General features: G+C 39.1%; 1 protein-coding gene and 1 long non-coding RNA gene across 2 annotated transcripts; both read left to right on the top strand.

Moving 5' to 3' along the window:
- Positions 1–835: 835 nt before the first annotated feature.
- Positions 836–1,321, top strand: LOC130139466 (uncharacterized). Its single transcript, XR_008817636.1, has 2 exons — positions 836–1,098; positions 1,140–1,321. It is a non-coding gene; the product is annotated as an uncharacterized LOC130139466 (long non-coding RNA).
- A 3,545-nt stretch (positions 1,322–4,866) lies between these two features.
- Positions 4,867–12,146, top strand: LOC115685107 (ABC transporter I family member 19-like). Its single transcript, XM_030610117.2, has 6 exons — positions 4,867–5,271; positions 5,740–5,900; positions 6,891–6,942; positions 7,323–7,459; positions 8,070–8,156; positions 11,572–12,146. The coding sequence occupies exons 1-6, from the start codon at positions 5,073–5,075 to the stop codon at positions 11,857–11,859; spliced, it is 924 nt and encodes a 307-aa protein (XP_030465977.1). The 5' UTR covers positions 4,867–5,072; the 3' UTR covers positions 11,860–12,146.
- Positions 12,147–22,440: the final 10,294 nt, after the last annotated feature.

The following is a 22,440-nucleotide window of genomic DNA, read 5'->3' as shown; positions in this document are numbered from 1 at the left end:
ATAACAAGGAGTTTTTCAATCTTTGAATTCTGGATAAGCATGATTGGCTCTGTAATACCAAGTCCATATGATGAGTGTATCAACAACGAACTTTGTCCTCTCTGTATGTCATACATTCCCCTCTGTCTTATATTGCAAGTTCTATCACCTACTCGCTGAGCTAACATAAGGTCAAGTTATAAATATTAGGAACATGGTTCCTCAATGTACCACCAATTATCAAAAGTTCTAATTTCACTTGATTTATATTTTTCTGCTAGTTTCAATATGCTATTCATCGCATTTCAAATCCACTAGGACCAGAGTCCGATTCAGTCTCTCTGAAGTATTAGTATGATCTTCCGATTCATTCAACTGCTTGATAATACGGTACATGTTTGTCTCCTGATTTGTGGAGTTCCCCATTGGAATCCCAATCTTTGTATTTTTCCCTGTTTGTGCCTCTGAAGTGGAAATCACCTTTTTATTAGCTAATTTGCTTGTCATTAATACTGGGAGTGGCATGCACCTTTCGTTCTCTTCGGGCGAAATTGCATCTTTGCCGTTCTAAAGTCCCCCATTGCAACAGCATATGTAGCTTCTGTTATTCTTGACAATGAGGCTTGACATTAGCTCATCAACTTAACATGATCTTTGGTGTGGATATTATTTATCATCTGATGATTTGATTTTGTTCCAGAGTTCTGCCTTTCAATTGAGTCTCCTATTGCAAGTAATGGAGCTGTTAGGGTAGTTTCACCTCTTGAACTTTGTCGTAACAAATCCACTTTGAAGTCCACTGATGTTGCCAAATGTGTCTCAATCCTATTGCTCGGTAATAAGCTCGGTCCAGCTCATATAACATAAGCTATATCTATTCTCTATGCAAAAAAATGAGCATTTTGCAGTTGTTCTTGAATTGCAGATGCTTATCTAACATGTGATTAAAGTGCTATTGTGCCTTGCCTGTCAGAGCAATTTATTGTGAAATCATGAGCACATTACTGGAAATTCATAGAATTCTTTGGCCATACCTGAGATGACCGGTCGGTTCATGAAATCTTGCCTCATCTTACTGCAACTGCATACATCCTAGACAGCAGTAGATGCTTAGAGAGTGTCACTAAGTACATCCTAGACAGCAGTAGATGCTTAGAGAGTGTCACTAAGTGGTGACCTTTTTGCTTGCTTTAGAATGGGACATGCTGGTTTCATCTCTTCACTCAGGGCCATAATCTTTCTTCCATGCACGACTTCGGCAATAGCTCCACTCTCTGAATTCGTGCGAAAGACTTTTAAGTGTTACTAGCTATGTACTTATAAAGATCTTTAGGTGTTCGATAATGTCTCACTGGTCTGCTGGCTAGACCTACGCTTTACTAATATCCACGCTTCAAGGATGGGATGTACCCGAATTGGATAACAAAATTAGAAAGAAGGTAAATTACAAAAGCTAAAATGCCAAAGAGAGAAACGAGTGACCTCCATGTGCATTGCTTGGGACCACTTCATGCCTCTTGCTAGTTGCTACCATTATAATGTCGGCAACCATCCCGGTGGTCGCCTGTTGGTTGCAGCTCATACGACCATCGTTGTGATGGTCACCTGAGCGCCCGTGCTCTCTCTCTCTGAGAATCTGTTCTTTGTCGTAGTGGTCGACCACTGCAACGGAGATAGTTTTTTAGTCCAATGTCAAGTGAAATTTGTGCACACGGCAAAATCTAACTAGATTTTTATGGGAAAACCATGAGGACAATGAGATTTGTTGTTACAAAAATAGAGTTATATATGTCAAATCAAAATAGACATCGGCTATTTCCACCATAGCTCACGTGATAAACATAATCACTTGCAGTCCAGAAGAAAATTGCAGTTTCTCGAGTTATGAATGTAAGTTTGTGCGCTAGACGAATCTCGATACAGGTAGACAAATATTCACCTAGAGCCAACAACATGTGACTCGTCGGGAAAAAATATTAGGAATGTCACAACTTTCTTACACCATACAGCTTTGTTCTCAAAAGTTTTTGACCCGCTCACTTTAAGTTATGAAGCTTTTAAGAGCATCGTTTTAGATGAGCCCGTGCCATGCAGCTAGCAGTCTATCGACTTCGCAAAGCCAAATTATAAGTATGATATTCCTTAACAACTGGTAAAATGAGCAGTGTCTGCGTGTCCTTATTGCAGTCACACGATTTTTCTCGTTCGAAAATCTCCACGTCCAAATGAGACACCAACTGCTCTGAGTCATTCCGGAAATGTTCGAGAAAAGTGTCAAAAAAGTCTTGAACCTTTTGCATCGGTGCAAATTTAGTCCTCAACTTTTTTTTTTATGCCAATTCAGTCCTAAACCTTTTGTATTTATGCCAATTTAGTCCTAAACCTTTTTTTGGTGCCAATTCAGTCCTAAACCTTTTACATTAATGCTAATTTAGTCTTAAACATTTTGCATTTGTGCCAATTCAGTCCTAAACTTTTTGCATTTGTGTCAATTTAGTCCAAAACCATTTTTTGGTGCCAATTCAGTCCTAAACCTTTTGCATTGGTACCAATTCAGTTCTTCGACACATGAATAGCTATTAGCCGGAATGACTGAACTGGCACCAATGCAAAAGGTTTAGGACTGAATTGGCACCAATGCAAAAAGTTTATAACTGAATTGGCACCAAAAAAGGGTTTATGAATAAATTGGCACCAATGCAAAAGGTTTAGGACTGAATTGGCACCAAAAAAAGGTTTAAGACTAAATTGACACCAATGCAAAAGGTTTATGACTTTTTTGACACTTTTCTCGTCGATTTAGGGTTTTCAATTTGGAAATTTCCTTGCAAATTGCGATTTATGGTTTATATTTTGAGGCAAAACACATAGTCGATGCCGTTTTGGGCTATCTATGCTTACTAGGCTTGCCCGCAAGCCATGCCGGACGGAGAAATTAATAAAAAAGGCATTGTGTTCACTGGACTTAGATTTTTGTGGGTTAATCGTTAACCTTGTCGAAGGAAATATTGCCTTGTGTTTTGTGAGAATAGATGGATGGGCTTGGGTCGAATTCAGCAGATACTCCTATGAATCCTCATGCATGAGCTAGTTTTCAGATCACCCATTACAGATCACTTGTCGAATTGAACTACTGTATTGCTCACCTTGGTGTAACCTTTGGAGTAAGGTAATGTCAATCAGTTCCATGATCCACCATGCCAGAGCCAATGGCATGCAATAATTCGTTATCCCAGATACACTAAGGTGCTTCGGGTGAAAATTTGTTGTGCTGGGATCATGAACTTGGAATAATTCGACTTCTTGATCGCATGTAAATCCGAAGATTAACTTGCCGAACTTATGATGATGGCGATTCTTGGCCGCATCATCCCACAAAGATCGGGAATTATGAGAACATGCACTCCAAGCTCCTGGTTCCTGGAGCACGCCCGATAAATACTACGGGTGAGAAATGGACTGATCAAATCGGAAATCGCTTGGACTGGACCAAACTGGCCAATTCCGGGCGGTTCCAAGGGGCACCAATCCAGTTCCCGGTTCCATGTGTGGACCCGTCCACCCGGACCGGACCAACTATTTTTTTTATTTATATTCTTGAAAATCTGTAAAAACTAAATAAAAAATAAAAACCCGTCAAGCCTCAAGTACTCTCTTGCATGCAGCCTGAGTTGCTCCCTTTCTCAAATCTAAACAAAATCATAATCTGTGTAGCCCTCTCATTGTGTCGCTCGCCTCGCCTCCCTCTAGCTCGACTGTCACGACTCAACTCCCTCTCTTGCTCTGCTTTTGGCTGAGGTAAATGCTCTGTTTTTTTTTTTTCTGTTCTTTATGCACCATTTCGAATTTTTTTATCACGTTTTCGAAATCTTTTGCTGTTCTTTGTCTCGCATCCCATCGACTCTCACTCTGTTATTTTGCGGCTTTGTCGGATGCCTACCTCAACAGTCTTCGTTTGTCTCATTGATGCCTTGTTACTCAGTTCTTTTTGTGAAAGATTAAGGGGTCCATCATGAGTCACTTGGCCATTTCCTGAGAGATCTGCCCATCTGTTTTCGTTTTCTTCCCTTCCTTTGCCTTATTTTATTATTGAAAAAAAAACAAACAAACAAAATTCTTGGCTCGCCCGGGAACCCAGTTCGGTTTCGGTTCTTGGGCGATAATCAAACCGCCCAGGAACCGATCACCCCTAATAAACATAGACACCATTGAGGTGCTTGGCCTAGTGGTGAAATGATAAACTTTTTTTTGTAAGGCCACGAGTTCAATTCAGATCCCGAACGAATTGAACATCTCGCGACATCGACGGCTAATGTCTCTCCCACCTGTTTTACTCTTGTAAGAAAGAAAATGAGTTTAGCAAGAACATTGGTAGGTAAACCCTGCAATTCGAGGAAAATTCAAGGAGCAACACCTTACCCTTTTTATTTGGATAAATGACACAAATGATCCATCAACTTTGGCTGAATATACAATGATGTGCAATATCATTCATAAACTTTTAATTTGTTCAATGTGATCCCTATACTTTTAGTACATGTTCAATTTAGTCCCTACACTGTATGAAAATATTCAATGTTGTCCCTAAATTTGAATTAATGGATGAACAACATTGAACTAAATTGAACATGTACCAAAAGTCTAGAGATCACATTGAACGAATTAAAAGTTCATGAATATATTACACATTAGGCTAAAGTTCAGGAACCACATTGAACAAATTTAAAGTTCAGGATCATGTTGTACATTCGACTAAAGTACAAAAATCATTTGTATCATTATCTTTTTTTTTTATTTCGGTAACCACAAAGTAGCCTTTTTTTTCTTCTGTTTCTTCTTATGGCAGGAGAGCGAGCACGACTGCATCTCCCCCGAAAAAGGGGGGACGACGAAAATGGAGCGGAGCATAGCAAATTAGCATTTAGGGAGGTCTAGCCCCCACCAAACCCAGACGTGGACGTGGTGAAACGTGAGCACATTCAGTCGGTCGCGTGTAGTATATATATATATGGGTACGTGAATGCCAACAAGCTCACGGAATTAGCAGAAAGCGAGTTGCAGAAACAGGGGTGGGGAGGCGGCTTGGAGTGAGAATGGTCGGTGTCGACGACGTTGCCATGCCAAGAAGAGAAGCGGAAGTAGGAGATGGAGATGGAGGTGGAGGAGATGGAGACAGCGTGAGGGTGTGCGGGATGCAATTCGCGTACGAGGGGCAACCCCCGCTCTTCCTCGACTTCAACCTCTCTGTGTCTCCTGGATCTCGTTGCCTCCTCCTCGGCGCCAATGGATCAGGTTCGTTCCTTGTCGTGACTGACACCCCTTTTTAGTCCCTAGTTCTTGGGCAGCTTTTAGTTTGATACATACCGTTGTTGCTGCATTCCATTTGTGATCTGATAGTTAGGTTTGGTCTTGGTGACTCTGTTTCATTGGTTCTGTGGAATTCTGTTATCTGGGTATATGCCAATTTTGCTTATATAGAGATGGTTTTGCAGAATTAAAACGGTTTTAGCTTCCTTCCTCCATGATCATTCGAGGGTTGTGGAATTACGTTGGGTTGGATCCTAACTTCTATTTGGTAGTATTTATGGTGGAAGATCGGTGACTCTTTGATGCTGAATCGAAGGATCTTGTTCTAAGAAGTTGCTTGCCTCATCAGTGCTAGGCTTACTTTACAATTAGATTGACCGCGTTTTCTTTAGAAGTCGTGTTGTCTTTCTTGGGTCTGTGAATTCACCATTCATTTTACATAATTTTTTGCAGGCAAGACCACTTTACTGAAAATTCTCGCGGGTAAGCACATGGTCGGAGGTCAGAACGTAGTCCGTGTGCTGAATCGCTCTGCTTTTCACGATACTCAATTGGTCTGCAGTGGTGACTTGGCCTATTTGGGAGGATCTTGGAGTAAAACCGTTGGCTCTGCTGTGAGTTCCCTGGCCCTTTTACGTAATGTGGTGCTTTTAACTTTTAGTAATTGGGAAAGAATTTATTAGCATTGGCGTGTGTATAATTCATGAGATCTATAGGATAGATGACGTTGTTATGTGATCCCAAGGGACAAGAATTAGGTTCTCGGCTTTGTCTTGTTGGCTGTTGTAGATATGTTTGGAGACCGGCATTTGAAATAATTTCACTGTCTTCTCGATTTCACAATATATTTACGTCAATCTTTCTGTCATATTGTAATTTAATGATAGATTTTAGGAAATCCTCAAGTACAAATGAAAAATTGAGAACTATACCTCAGAAAGCTTCAGATAAACTTCGATTTTTTTTTTGGGGGAGAGATTCTGTCGTTTAATGGCAGCGCTATCTTGCCTCTTTGTGACGCTTCTACTTCTTATATGAATGATGAAGTGAGGCTCCATGCTTAAAGCGCTATCTTGGCAAAAAGAATTCATAAAGCCAACCCATTTAGTGGAATATGGCTTAGTTTGTTATTTGTTGTCTTATTGTAATGCTCCATGCCACTTGCTACCTTAATCTGATCAAAGAAACCTTATTGTGTTTTGCTCCAGTAATGGTAGGTTGTACGCTTATGCACGACCTTTTGACTCATCTAATATCTCAGGTTGTGAGAGTTCCAACTTGTGAAAATTAAATCTTGAGGAAAATCTCGATATTTCTGGGATTATGCCATCGTTAGCTCTACAATTGACTGAGTCTGGAAAGAACTTCCTTTTGCTTGCTCGACTCTTTTTAACTTTGCTTCCTTTGTTTCTGACTTTCTCTGTTAAGTTTCACTGCCAAGAGCTTCGTATAGTTTGTTTGCAAATGTTAAGAAACACTTGAATATTTTGCCATAGTTTCTAAGTGTGGGGCAGCGATTGTCTTGGTTGTTTAGGTTTCGTTGATAACATGCTGTACGTCAGTTTTGTAGCTTGTATAAAGAAAGTTTCTTCTAAAATTTTCAGGGAGAAATTCCACTACAGGGAGACTTCTCCGCAGAACATATGATATTTGGAGGTCAGTTTGGAAAAATAGTCTGCTTGTATGTTTCGATTTCCCTCTATGCAATTCTGGAATTGTAAGGAATCCCAATTGGTAAATGGACAACTCTGAGCAGCATTTGTCCTCTGAGAGATGGAAAGAGAGAAGAGGTTGGGCATTTGTTTGAGGGATGGGGGGGCGGCGGGCGCGGATAGGAGGGGGGCAGAGAAAGGAAGGTCTACTTTTGTTTTACTATTATTACTTGTCTCTTTGATTACTCCACTCGTTATGACAACTGTTCTTCTTTTCTGTCATGTTATTGGCATTTCGATCTGCACAGCATTTCACAACCTACTGGAAATGCCTTTCCTGCTTAAGTTACAAATCTGAATTTTTCAAGTGTATGATAATGGCAGTTGAAGGGGCTGATCCGGTGAGGAGAGAAAAGTTGATTGAGCTGCTTGATATCGATCTGCAATGGAGAATGCACAAGGTTTCAGATGGGCAGCGTCGGCGTGTCCAGATTTGCATGGGTCTTCTTCATCCATTTCAGGTACTGAATTCATGCTAAGGGCATATAGTTGATTAGGATGTGGGTGTCATCAAAACGAAAATAAATGAGCAATTTAAGATTGAAAAGACTCTTCATCCATTTAATGGATATTTATTGGAAGTCTTTGGGACCTAAAATCTCCTAAGCACTGTCTTTTAATGGTATTGGTTGTGTCACGACTCTGTTCCGGTGATGACCATATTTGGCTGATGAATGTTTGAAAGTAGTGCAATTGCATTTAAGTGGGTTTGCAGATTCAAGATTCTAGTTAAAACTTCAGATGTCAAATGTGATTCGCATCTGTGTTGGGCATCCATTTTTTGGGGAGTGGTAATTCCATTTGTTAAGATGATCGTTCATGGAGAGTTGGCTGGTTTAGACCTGTTTTGTTGAATGGCTCGATGGCCTGTCCAGGTCCAGTTTCTTGATATTTGAGCATTCTTTGATCATTGACTCGAAAGCTTTACCTCGGATCTTCATTATCTTCACAATGCTAACTTGCAAGATGGGAATTGGCCACATAAGTGGCTATCCATTATCTCTGCTAAGAGTGTCAATCTGACAAATGTATTCATTTCTTCATCTGATCTGACGCTTGACATATGTGCAGGTTCTTCTACTTGATGAGATTACAGTTGATCTGGATGTTGTCACTCGGATGGATTTCCTTGATTTCTTGAGGGAAGAGTGTGATCAGGTAATTGCATGCTTTTTTTCCTGCCATGGGTTTAGCTAGTAACTTCATTAATTAGGACTTGGGAGGCTGAGATCTACTATGTGCACCCTTGAGGAGACTGATAACCAATTATCTTTTGTCGACTGATAACCAATTATCTTTTGTCTCCACTAGCTCCACTTTTCCTCGAAGTCCATGACCACCCTCATGTTTTGACAAACAAATCTGGTCCCAGCTAACTTTTGCCCCTCCTCGAGCTTCAGAATCCCCTTTCCAAAAAATGCTCTACATGTTGTTTCAACTGCATGTATAACTTTAATAGCAAAAAAAAAATAAAAAATTGGTACCAATAGTTTTTTTTTTTTTGGTCAAAAGCACCAATAGTTGATGAGGCTACATATAACAGCTTTGATCAACTGATGCCTGCCCACATAAGAGAGTTTGTTAGATGTCCAGATATTTAATCTAGCCGTAACCTCGTTGATAAGAGGTTTGCAATCTCTATCAGAGTCTTCCAGAGATAAGAGGCACCCCAAGATACTTAACAGGAAGTTTTCCTCTCTCGAAACCACAAATATGTAAATATCTCAGCCACCTGCTTCTCTGCATAACTTGCTACAGACACCTCAGTCTTGGCTGGACTAACTTTGAGACCACAAATTGCCCTGAAGCAGTTTATAATGTTTGATGTTGATAATATCTTTTAGAGAATCAGCATCACCCTTGAAAAACGCCATAAAATCAGCAGCAAAACATAAATGAGTTAGTTGGACTCTTGAACACGAAGGGTGGTACTTGACAAACCCAGCTCTGGTTGCAGCAATTGTAGGCTAGAAAGCACCTCCATCACATGCACAAAGAGATGGAGATAGGGGATCTCGTTGCCTTAAACCCCTTCTCATGGAAATTAACCTTCAAGAATATTGATAGAAAAGGATGGAATTGTAAGCAAACTTTAATCCATTCCAAAAACATAGTAGGAACACCAATAGAGATTAGAGTAGTCAACACAGAATCCCAGTCTATGGAGTCAAATACCTTCGTATCAGCTTTACCACACATCTAGGGAATTGCGAACCCTATGGTAATTCTTCACCAATTCATGAGCTAATAGCACATTATCCCTGATTTTTCTCCCTTCCGCAAAAGCTGACTGATTCAATCTGATGAAATGAGGCAGTATCTTCTTGAGTCTATTGGCTAATATCTTTGTGATGCATTTATTCACATGATTAGGCCTAAACTCAGACATCCTGGCTGCATTTGATGTTTTTGGCACAAGGTTTATAACAGTAGCCTTAACCCTCTTTGACAATTTAAACGAATGAAAGAAATTAGACAGCTGCACCGAACTCATCACCAATAACAGGTCACGCACTAGTGAAGAAATGTGCACAAAATCCATTTGGACCAGGTGCCTTGTCCAAATTCTGTAATCTCCTAAGAGGTGATAGGCAGAATAAGATTTTCCTGTGAAGCAGTTGGCAGCTTATACTGCAACATAAAATACGAATTAGCAAGTGAGAACTGGAACAACAGAGTCAATAGTGCCTAATAAACCTTTATTAAAGGATACTACTTCATTTGGTATTCGATATTGCCCTTCAATCCTTGTGCCATCTGCAGAATACAGAACACTAAGAGTGTACTTAGAGGTTCTGACTTTAACAGATCTATGAAAATAGCTAGAATTTTGATTTCCTAACTTTAGCAATGTTATCCTTGACTTTTGTCGAAGATAAGACTCCTCATAATCCTATATTTCCAGAGCTTTGCTCGAAGAGAAAATTCCTCATGCAAAAAATATCCTGCTGAAGAGACAATTCTGCTTTACACTGCGGAACCTGCTGAGGAATTGAGTTGATATGGTCCTTGTATTACCCTTTTAATTTTTTTTCATCTGAATGCTTCTGATAGAAACTGAACGTAGGAACTCCCTCTTTATCATAACACCAGGCCTTCTGGACAACCTTTAAAAATAGAGGATGCTTGCTCCAAAAGCTAAAATATTTTAAAGGCTTAGGATGAGCCATATCAGCACCTTTCATTCCGACCAAACTATAGCAGTGATCGGAGCAAGCCGCTGGAACAAATTCAGCATAAGAGTGAGGAAAAGTGGTTAACCAAGCATCATTTGCCAGAACTCTATCAAGTTTTCTTTCCACAAAATCAAATTCTCCTATTGGTCGAAGTAAAAAAGGAACCAATATACTTGAGATCAAATAACTCAGATGTTAGCAGAGCAGCATTGAAATCATCCATATCCGAGACATGAGTAGAATCAGAGTTGCTTGCTTCAGAAAAATCTTTGTTGTATTAACATCCCCAAGAACACCCAGGGTAAGGGAGCACCATGGGGTAAAGCAGACATTCTCCCATAATGACTTCCTTTCAAATACTTCATTTAAAGCATACACAAAACTGGCTGAAAAAACATCTTCCTGAAGAAGAATGGAGCTGTGCATAAACTGGGAACAAGCAAAAATAAGTGGAACCTGGATAAGCATTTGAAGAATTGAAATTCTGCCAAGGCGATGGAAAGAATAGTTTGTAATTTTCCCAATTGGGGAAAACTGATGCCACAATACGATCAACATTCAATTCCTGAACTTCAGTTCGGAAGAGTCAAAACAAAAGTACGTTATGCTACATAACTAGAGACTTAACCTCCTTTTTTCTACAAGGCTTATTAAAGCCTCGAATATTCCATGAAAAGAAACTCATTGAATTAAAGAAGTGCTGGAAGCAATAGCAAACTTCTTCTAGTCAGGAGAGAGATTCCGAGATCCCTTTCTACCTCTTTGTAGCTGTATTATATTCATCAAAATTGCTGATGAATTTTTTTCGAAGGTTTGGTTCTTATAGGAGAAATACGTCACTAAGGCTTATCAACTTTTGTGGAAGATCTGTTAGCTGCAATAGCATCCATGGTGTCAACAATGGGATCATCTGTCAGATCAGGCATGTCAGCCAGTTCATCGTCTGAAATTTGCCTCATCAGACAAAACCTGAAACTTGCTGTCTCCACTTCCAAAGTCGCCATTTTCAAAATAGAGCCAATGATGTCCTCAACCTTCTTAGATATAACATCGACTGCTTTAGAAGAGTGATTTGCTTCAAGCACTGTCCTTTTTCTCAGGCACCCAATGCTTCACCACTGACTTCTTACGATTACAAGATTCAAACTGTTGACCAAATTTACTACATTTATAACATCTAAACTTCCAATGATACTAACACAGAGATAGTAACAGACTGAGCATTTGCTTGCTTATAAAAGTATGGTTTGAAGTCACCAAAATAGATAAGCTTGCTAACTATATACTTTTTATTGCATTTGCATCTGAGTGTGTTGTGAGTCAAACATTTGGGGTGTTTCCTGACTTGTACTGCTGTTTTTTGTGCTCTTATCTCACCTTAACAATGTCATTTACAGAGAGGAGCTGCAATAGTATATGCTACACACATATTCGACGGGCTGGAGACTTGGGCGACTCATCTTGTTTACATCCAAGATGGTGAATTGAGAAGGGTGGAGAGATTGGCAGAGGTCGATGATTTGAAGAGCTCGGCTAATCTTCACTCAGTAGTCGAGGCTTGGTTGCGGTCAGAGACGAAGCGTGAGAAGAAGAAACCGGTGACTACTTTTTCCCAGCCCCAGAAAACATCTCTATCTGGTGCTTCTCCTTTTACATCGTCGAGACACATGGCTTATTATCGATGATTCCAGTGGTTAATATGAAGCAAGGATAGAAGAATGATCTTGCATTTATCATAAGGATATAGTTGCATATGTGATGAGAATGACATTGCATGTTGCGGAAAACTATAGTTGCACTCGCACCGTTTGGTGCGTGTTGTTGATGTTTGTATTGCCTTTTCTCCATGCCCGGGAAATTTCCTAGTTTTTTAAGGCATTTTTTTATATCATAGTCGCACAAGTTCATACAGGTTTGGGTGGGGCTGACAATTAGTTCTACATATAATAAGTATTGAGGCAAATTTAAGTCAGATTTGCGCAAGATGCTTTTATTAATCATGTCGTATTCTTGAATTCCAAGCACAACACATTTATTAAGTAGTTTGAGCGGCACAACGCGTTTAACATATAATCTCTTAAATGCCATCGCATGTTAATGTGTCTAAATGAATCTATGGGTGACCCATGTAATAAGTAAACTATTTAGTTAAACATGTCTAAATTTCCAAATTTTTACCGTTAATAAGTTTAATTGCAAAGAACAAATGGATAAAGAGAATCTATCTCAAATATGAGTCCTCCAACTATGATCTCATTCAATTTTTTTTCTCTCATTAATGTTAAATATGATAAAATGTATTACTATCCTTTCAAAACGTTTACCCCTTTCGACTTTTCTTTCTTATTGATTTGCCATGTGTATTCGCGAGGTTTGAGTATAAAATCTTTATCTTGCGAGATTCTACTAATCCTTGTTCTTGAGGATTTTTGGGAGAAGCTAACAATACACAGCAACATAAATTCCTTATTAATTAGTTGGATTGTATACAATTTCCATACAAAACGTTTTTTCCTACTATTGTTCTATAATATATGGGAAAATTGCACGATAAGTTCTAAACCTTATCTATAAAATGCAATACGAGTCTTAATCCTTTCCGTTGATTTCATCAACTTGTAAACCTTTATAAAAAAAAGTGTAGTCAAGCTTTTCAATTTGGTCCAGTTAAATCCTAAATCTTTACTAAAAAATGCATTTAAGTTTTTAAGATTATCTGGAAATATGGTTTTTAAGGATGCAACTAGGCAATTTACACGTGATATGGAGGCAATTTTGGATATTGTTCATTGAAAGGACTTGATTGCTCTTTAAAAAAATGGTTAATATAACGAAAAACCCTGAACTAGTACACCCATAATTATTTTACCCCAAACTATTTTTTTTATCACAAAAAATCCGAAACCGGTACACCTGTGATAAATTTACCCCAAACTAATATTTTGACCACTAAAAACCCCAAACCAGTACATTTGTGACAAATTTATCATACGTTAGTTTCCGTTAAATTAAATTAATACCACAAAAAATCATAAACTGGTACACTTGTGATAAATGGAGGGTAAAACATAAAACTGGTACATCAGTTAACTGTCGCATATCATTTAACAAAGCAATTTGATAGTAAAATTTAACGAAAATATACTAAGGGTAAATTTGTCACAAGTGTACCAGTTTGGGATTTTTTGTGGTCAAAAAATTAATTTGGGGTAAAATTATTACAGGGGTATCAATTTGGGATTTTCCGTGGTATTAACGCCTTAAAAAAAAGGTTTCGAACCTAATTTAATTAATTGAAGGGTTTATAACTTGATTGCGTTACATACACAAATCTTAAGACTTATGGTGCATTTAACTCATCATTTCTATTGTGAAGATACTTTAATTGACACGATATAGAAAGGGATGACAGGCTACAAGATTGGGAAATTATACCTGTATAGTACTTTCTCATAGAAACCTTGTATATATATAGTCTCTAATTATTCTAATTATTAATAGACACTTTGCATGGTAAGAATTCCGCTCCTCATTATGGAAACAATCAAGAGATGAATAAGGAAATCATCAATTAATCCAAGCAAGGCAACTATATCTCGAACACTCCCCCTAAAGATGGCAACTTATATATGTCAAATATGCCATGCTTGCTCAATAGATACTTGTGTTGCCTTTGACATAGAGACTTGGTAAAGACATCCGTAGGCTATTTTGTAGTTCCTATTTCTCTTGTCTTGATTATTCCTTCCTAAATTTTGTCTCTAGTGAAATGGCATTCAACTTTTATACATTGATCTGACAAAAAAAAAATCTTCTATATGCTGTGTTCTTTCGTGGACTATCGGGTTTGCTGCAAGTTTAAGAGCAGCATTATTGTCGCAACACAAGGTAGTCAGTCCTCTTACCCATATGCCAAGTTCGCGAAATAGACCCTCCATCCAAACTATTTCACAATCTTAGCCATAGCTTGTTATTTAGATTTAGCCTATGACAATGAAACAATTGATTGTTTATTCGTTTTCCATGAAAGCAAGCTCAACACAAAATCCAATAATAGATCTCCTGCTCATAGGACAAGTGGCATAGTCCATGTTACAATAAATCGTCATCTTCATATTACAATCCCGAGTTAGAAGCATTGTCAGTCTTGGGCATCCTTTCAAATACTTCACAGCTTTTAATGATGCATTCATATGGGAATGTTTTGGATCATGCATGAATTGACGGAGAATCTGCACTGTGTAACATATGTCATGTTTAGTCATTGTGAGATAAATGAGTTTTCCAACGAGTGTATGATAGCTCAATAGATCCTTGATCAATGGATCCTCGTCTAAAGGTGATAATCTCGCATCATACTCCATCGTCGTTAACTTAACATTATGCTCGATTAAAATAACAACTAGTTTGCATCCTAACAACCCTACTTTTGATATAATCTCCAAGACATTATATTGACTGAGGCAGCTTCCTTTATCTAATCGTGCAATCTCAATGCCAATAAAATCTTTTGGAGGCCCCAAATCCTAAATGTGAAAGGTAGAATTCCAATACTTTTTGAATTCTTTAATAACAGATTCATCATTGCCTATACTAAGTGTATCATCTCCATATATCAGCAAGTAGATTGAAGATGTACCTTGTGTTCAAGTGAACAAGGCATATTCATGTTTGGATTGCCTGAATCGTGCAGCTATGAGTGTAGTGGTGAATTTAACATACCACTATCGAGAAGCATGTTTAAGTCCATACATATATTTACAGAGATGATAACCCAAGACTCCCTCTGTTTGTGTAAACCTTTTGGAAGATCCATATAAATTTCCTCCTCCAAATCACCGTAGAGAAAGACATTGTGGTCACCCATATGGTGTAGGGGCTAATCATGAAAAGAGCGATGGAAAGAAAACAACGAATAGTGACTTCCTTGGCTATTAGGGAAAAAGTTTCTTCCCGCTGTTTGAAACCTTTGGCCACCAATCAAGCTTTGTAATGCTCAATGGAACCATCTACCTTGTTTTTAATGTTATATACTCATTTGCAATCAATGGGCTTATGATGGGAAGGTAAAGGTACGATCTCCCAAGTCTGATTTTCCAACAAAGCACGTAATTAAGCTTTTATACGTGTTGCCAACATGGATCCTTAGCTGCCTCATGGTAAGAAGAAGGTTTCTATTCTTCATAAATGCGACTAGCAAATGTGTTTTGGTGAAAGTCGGACGAAACTCCATAAGAGGATATAGGGATAAGGGGTACTTGAGGAATCCAAGGTAGGATAAATATAATCCTTAGTCCATGTGAGGGGATGAGAGGAACGGGTGTGGGTTGCACAGGAATAAGAGCAAGTGCCACGTTAGACGCAATGACTGGAGGAGCTGCCAACGGAGAAGCGACAAGAGCCTCACTATAGCTGGCATGAGCGAAGAGTCAGTGAAAGGCTAAATCAGAGGACTCGAATGTAATGGAGAATCTGGAGCATTCTCAATCAATGAAGAAGTAGCTATGGGCTCTAGAGGCGCAATTGTGACGAACGATGGAGGTGATGACGATTCCTCCTCAATCAAAGAAGGTCGGGAATTAGGTGTTGACCTGGCTTATTGAGGTGAAGACAGTTAGGCTGCGCATGACAACTTGCCAAACAGTGTTTGATTCTGTTCTTTTGTTTCCAGAATCAGTTTGGGAACAGAAATGTGTTTGTTTAATTTTTTGATTCTGGGCACAATTTTGTCAAAAATTGTTCCCGAATCGATTTTGGAAACGAAATTAATAATAAAAAAAAGTAGCTTCTTGATTAAGGAACAATTTTGAGAATCAATTTTTTTTTCTTCTTCCTTTTCTTGGTTTTTAATTTAGCTTCTAATGTTCGGCCCGAGGACCGCCCTCGCCGGATCTGACGAGAATAAAATATTTTAATAAAAAATATTATTAATAAAAAATATTTTACCGGCCATGGCCAGCGACCAGGCCATGGCCATAAAAAAGAAAAAAATATATTTTTAATAAAAATATTTTAATAAAAAATATTATTAATAAAAAAAATATTTTACCTGCCATGGTCGGTGACCAGGCCATGGCAAAAAAAGAAAAAAATATATATTTTTAATAAAAATATTTTAATAAAAAATATTATTAATAAAAAAAATATTTTACCGGCCATGGCCAGCGACCAGGCCATGGCAAAAAAAAATAAAAATGTATATTTTTAATAAAAATATTTTAATAAAAAAAATATTTTTCAGGCCATGGCTGGCGATCAGGCCATGGCCAAAAAAAAGAAAAAATATATATTTTTAATAAAAATATTTTAATAAAAAATATATTTTACCATCCATGGCCGGCGATCAGGCCATGGCAAAAAAAAATAAAAATATATATTTTTAATAAAAATATTTTAATAAAAAATGTTATTAATAAAAAAAATATTTTACCTGCCATTGCCAGCGACTAGGCCATGGCCCAAAAAAATAAAAATGTATATTTTTGATAAAAATATTTTAATAAAAAATATTATTACTAAAAAAAATATTTTACTGGCCATGGCCGGCAACCAGGCCATGGCCAAAAAAAATAAAAATATATATTTTTAATAAAAAAAATATTTTACCGGTCATGGCCGACGACCAGGCCATGGCCAAAAAAAAGAAAAAATATTTTTAATAAAAATATTATTAATAAAAAAATATTTTACCGGTCATGGCCGGCGAGCAGGCTATGGCCAAGAAGGAGGAAAAGAAAAAAAGAAAAGAAAAAAAGAAAGAAATATTAAAATATTTAAAAATATTATTAATAAAAAGAAATTTTGTAGCGTTACCAAACGCATTTCTGTTCTTTTTCTATTCCAGGGATGGAATTTTGGGCCATTAACAAAGGCCTTAAAATGCTCAGAATCAATTCCGGGCACAGAATAAAAAAGAATCATTTCTGAGCAAAATCTGTTCCCAGGCACAGAATCGTTGTCATGCGCAGCCTTAGAGTCTGAAAAGGAAAATAATCTTCATGGAAAACAAATTTGCTCACAAAAAATCGTCCAATGGAGGAATCAAAGACACGATATCCGAAGAGTGAGATATCCCAGGAGACACGTCTAAGGACGCTAGACCCAATTTGTCTCGAGGGCTCACAGCAGTAACATAGCATGAGCAGCCAAAAACTCGTAGATGATGAATGTCCGAATGCTTCCTAAAAAGTAATTCTAAGGGGGCTCGTTCGTCAAGAATCCGAGTTGGCATCTAATTGATCAGGTAGACTGTTGTGACCACACAATCATCCCAAAACATTTATGGAATAGAGACCTGATATTTAAGAGCATGAGCTAATTCTAAAAGATGACAGTGATTATGCTTGATAACCCCATTTTGTTGGGTGTATAGGTGCATGAGCTCTCATGAAAAATGCCATAGATTTGGGTCCGTGGCCAGATTCGGAGATCGAAATGGTAAATAACTCTCGTTTAGAATAAGAAAAAAATGGGTCACCTTCTCCTCTCCTTGATGGCGCGATACTGCCGTAAGGTAGATTTAGACACTTATATATTAACCCGATCAAATTTCCCGTATATCTCTTTGATATTTTCCCACTTAGGGTGCATTTGTTTCACGGAAAACGTAACATTTTTGGAAAATATTTTCCGGAAATCATTTTCTAGGAAAATAGTTAGTTTTCCTTTATTTGGTGATATGTGATCGAAAATATTTTCTAGTGTTTGGATCTCATTTGAAAAATGATTTCAATTTCATGATTTTATCTCTGGCAAAAAATAATTTCGAATTTTTTAATATTTTTATTTTTAAAAAGAAAAAAGAAAAAGAAAGAAAAGAAAAGAATAAAATATAAAAAAAGTCAAGGGAAGCAATTTTGGAAAGTGTTTTCACCTTCTTAGATTAGGGAATTCACTTTCATAATTTTATACATGAATATTTTCCATGACCGAAAAGTATTTTCGGTTGACTAATCATTTTCGGCTAACCAAACTGGCGAAAGTCTGAAAAACGAATTCTCGGAAAACACTTTCCCCGAAACAAATGCACCCTTAAGCTCCGTTTGTTTCACAGAAAATATTTCGTTTTTGGAAAATATTTTCCAGAAAGCCATTTTCCTGGAAAATAACATAATTTTCCGGTGTTCAACTGAAATGTGAAAAAGTCTTGAAACATATTTTCCGCCGTTCGGTATTGTAAATATTTTCCTTCATGCACTATTTTTAATAATTTTGTATTTTGTATTTTAATATTTGTTTTCTTTTCTTTTTTATCTCTTTTTTATTTCCCTTTCTTTATTCCTCTACCGGTCGCCGGCCATGGCGACGGCCAGTGACTGGCCATAGGCGAGGCTTGCCGTGGCCGGCGACCAACCTCGGGCGAGCGAGGCCTCGCCTCGCCTCACCAGATCTGGCAAGGCTTGGCCTCACCTCACCGGTCTCGAGCTCGACCGAGCATCGCCAGATCTGGCGAGGCGAGGCTAGGCTAGGCGTCGCTCACCCAAGGCCGGTGAGCTCGAGCGAGGCCAAGCCTAGCCTCGCCAGATCTGGCAAGGCTCGGCCTTGCCTCGCCGATTTCGAGCTCGGCCGAGCATCACTGAATCTGGCGAGGCGAGGCTAGGCTCGGCCTCGCTCAAGCTCGCCGGCCTCGCTAGATCTGGCAAGGCTCGGCCTCGCCTTGCCGATCTCGAGCTCCGCCGAGCATCGCTGGATCTGGCGAGGCGAGGCTAGGCTCTGCCTCGCTCGAGCTCGCCAGCCGTGGGACGAGATGAGGGACGAGAGGACGCGCAAGGCAGTAGCAGAGGAGGACCAGATGAAGCACGAGGTAGCAGCGGAGGAGGGCGTGAGCATGAGAGTGAGAAGAGAGGAGAGGGCGTGAGAAGAGGGAAAATATTTTCCATTGATCGACAAAAATATTTTCTTTAATCCCTCAATTTCTATCCCCCCAACACCGAAAATTATGGAAAATATTTTCCCGAAAAAACATTTTCCGCAAAACGAACGGAGCCTTAACCTTTCCATCGTTTGTTGGAGGAAGATGCAAAGGATGGAAAGCTAGAAGATTGGGAAATTGTATCTATATATTACGTTTTCATAGAAACCTTGTATGTACATATGCTCTATTTATAATATAATTGTATGGACAATAAAAGGAAAAATATACAAAATGAATAAATAAAATATTTTTCTATTTATACAATAAACTAAGGCTGCGTTTGGTGGTCTAGATTTCTAACCATGATAGAACTGGATAGAATATGATATGAAATCCAAGGAATTTGCTATATTCTATCTATTGTTTAGTGAATCATAATAATAAAGCCGGAGATTTTCACATCTTATCATGTTCAAGGGTAACGTTATTTCCATTCCCTATATGAGTAAATCCATTCACTTATCACCAAAAAGACAAAATTGTCTTCAACCATTCAATTGCAATTTAAAGTGACCGTCCTAAATTTATTTATTGTTAGATTTTATTTCCATAAAAGTTCGTTTTTTGGAAATTAAAATTCCAAGAAACCTAGTTCTTTTCTATGTCGTCGAGCAAATTTATGGATAAATTGTCAAGTATTGAACAACTTTAAAAAAGACAACTTTTTAACATCTTGACTTGTTTGTATATTTTCACTTTGTTGTGTATACCACCATCAAACCCCTTCTTATCAATTTTATTTTATATATATATATACATATAATGGGCTGATCACGTGAAGCAAAAAACAAAAAAACCCTCTTTGAATATTTTCCAAAATAAAATCACAAGACATTCTCATATGTGAAACTTTAGAAGACAAAATTTAATTAAATCAAAACATTGCATAAAATAAGAATTTTTCTTTAAAATGCCAACAAAATATCATTATTTAAATTGATAAAAATTAATATCATCCATGAACTGCTTATGAAAAAATATTAAGATGCCTCGTTGTACATAATATATTTTGTGTATTCCTAGATATTCCTCTAACGTCTTTCATGCTCTATGTAAAAGTATCTCACCAATATAGTATAGAAAAAAGAAAACAAAATTGTTAATATAGTAAATAAAGATACTTGATATATATATATATATATATATATATATATATATATTTTAGACTAATGAAATTAAAAAATAAAAAGTTCACCAAGAAAGTGAGCTTTTGAGATAAGATAGGCAAAAAAATTCTTTTCCACGAGAGCATTTTTGTGTTTTTACTGTGAATTGGGTGAATTTAATCACTTAGGGGTGGAAATAGTGTCGACCTAACTTAATTCCCAAAATAGCTTGATTCTTGTTCATAATAGTTGTTTCGCGTGGCAAGAATTTCGCTCCTAACCGAGGGAATAATGAGGAGATGAACAAGGAAATAGTCACATAACCAAAGTGAGGTAACTATATCTCCATCATTAATTAGTAAACTTTATTCACATGAGATACAAAAAAAGGGAAAAGACCACCAAAAACCCTAAACTATGTCACTTATGACAAATTTATCCTGAACTTAATTTTTATACGAAAAACCCCAAACTATGACATTTGTGACTCATTTACTCCATAGTACTTTCTCCTAGGGCATTTTCGTCTTTTTCCTTTTTCTTTTTGGCTCCGTTCGTTTGGCGGAAAATATTCTCCTTTTGGAAAACATTTTCCTGGAAGTCATTTTCCTGAAAAATGTTTTCCTGGAACACAATTTTTCTGGTGTTCGGCTAAAATCTGAAAAAGTTTCGGAAATATTTTTTGGTGTTCGGCGACCGCCGATCCGGCGGCGTCTGGCGACCGGCGGTGGTGACCGGCGGCGGCGATTGGCAACCGGCGGCGGTCGGCGGCGGCGGGTGGCGATCGGGTAATCAAGGCGGCGATTAAGCGAGGACCGACGACCGACGGCCGGCGACCGGTGGCGGCGACCGGGCGGCGGACGGCGCCGCGGCGGCGCGACCGCAAGAATCGGCGGCGGCGACCGCAGCCGGCGGCGGCGACCGGCCGTGGTGACCGACGGTGGCGGGCGGCGATGACCGGCGATCAACTTCCTATCCCACGGAAAACATTTTCCCTCCCATGGGCAATTTTGCCTTCACTTTAGAGGAAAATGATTTCCTCTTAGGCTGTGTTCGTTTCCGGAAAAATATTCTGTCCTCAATATTTTCCGGATTTTCCGGTGTTCGGGGGGCGAAAAACGTTTTCCTTGGGAAAACATTTTCCTTCCCCCTTCACAAAATAGCCTAAGTCTATGGAAAATGATTTCCGCTTCTTCAAAAGCGGAAATCATTTTCCGTAGCTGCTGCTTCTTCTTCTTCTTCTTCTTCTTCACTATTTTTTTTTCATTTTTTTCGTTCTTCTCTTTCCTCAGCGCTGTGGTCGACGACCGGCCAGTGGCGAGGCCCGAGCTCGCCGGCCTCAGGCGACCTCGGCCTCGCCGCCGTCTGGCGATGTCGGGCGAGTCTCAAGCCTCGCCCAGGTCGGCAAATCCGGCGAGGCCGAGCTCGCCCGAGGTCGGCGAGCTCCAACCGCACGAGATCCGGCGACCTCGAGCGAGGCTCGAGCCTCGCCCGAGGTCGCCAGACATCGGCGAGGCTCGAGGTCGCCGGATCTGCCGATGCTTTGATTGTTTTGTTTTCTGGTGTTGATGTTTATGGGTTCTTCTTCTTCTTGTTCGTGGGCGAGGCTCCTCAGGCTGCTTGATTGCCAGCGGCGACTTGGGCGTCGCTAGATCCGGCGACCTCGAGCCTTGCCCGAGGTCGCCAGACATCGGCGAGGCTCCGGCGACCTCGGGTGAGGCTCGAGCCTCGCCCAGGTCGCCGCATCTGGCGAGGTCGGGCTCGCCGGCCTCGCCGGAATCTAGCAAGCTCGAGCCTCACCGGCCTGGGGCGATGCTCGAACTCGCCTCCGGCCGGTCGCCGGCCGCCGGCCGCAGCCGTTGCCGGGCGACCTACAGGAGAAGAAGCAAAAGAAAAAGAAAAAAAAAAAGAAAATATTAAAAGTATTGCAAGAAGGAAAATCATTTCTATACCGAACAACGGAAAATATTTTCTGAGACTTTTTCAGATTTTACCCGATCACTAGAAAATTGTGTTCCAGGAAAACATTTTTCAGGAAAATGACTTCCGGGAAAATATTTTCCAAAAGGAGAATATTTTCAGCCAAACGAACGGAGCCTTAAGAGGAAATCATTTTCCCCCAAAGTGAAGGCAAAATTGCCCATGAGAGGGAAAATGTTTTCCGTGGGAAGTTATTTTCCGCCCCCCGAACACTGAAAAATCCAGAAAATATTTTCCTGGAAAACATTTTTCGCCAAACTAACGGA

Source organism: Syzygium oleosum, unplaced genomic scaffold, assembly GCF_021117445.2.
Source record: "Syzygium oleosum isolate NSW1041296 unplaced genomic scaffold, Sole_v2.1 Sole_v2.12, whole genome shotgun sequence".
NCBI classification, from domain to species: domain Eukaryota; kingdom Viridiplantae; phylum Streptophyta; class Magnoliopsida; order Myrtales; family Myrtaceae; genus Syzygium; species Syzygium oleosum.
The sequence above is the reverse complement of the archived record's forward strand: the minus strand, read 5'-3'. Positions and strand labels throughout refer to the sequence as shown.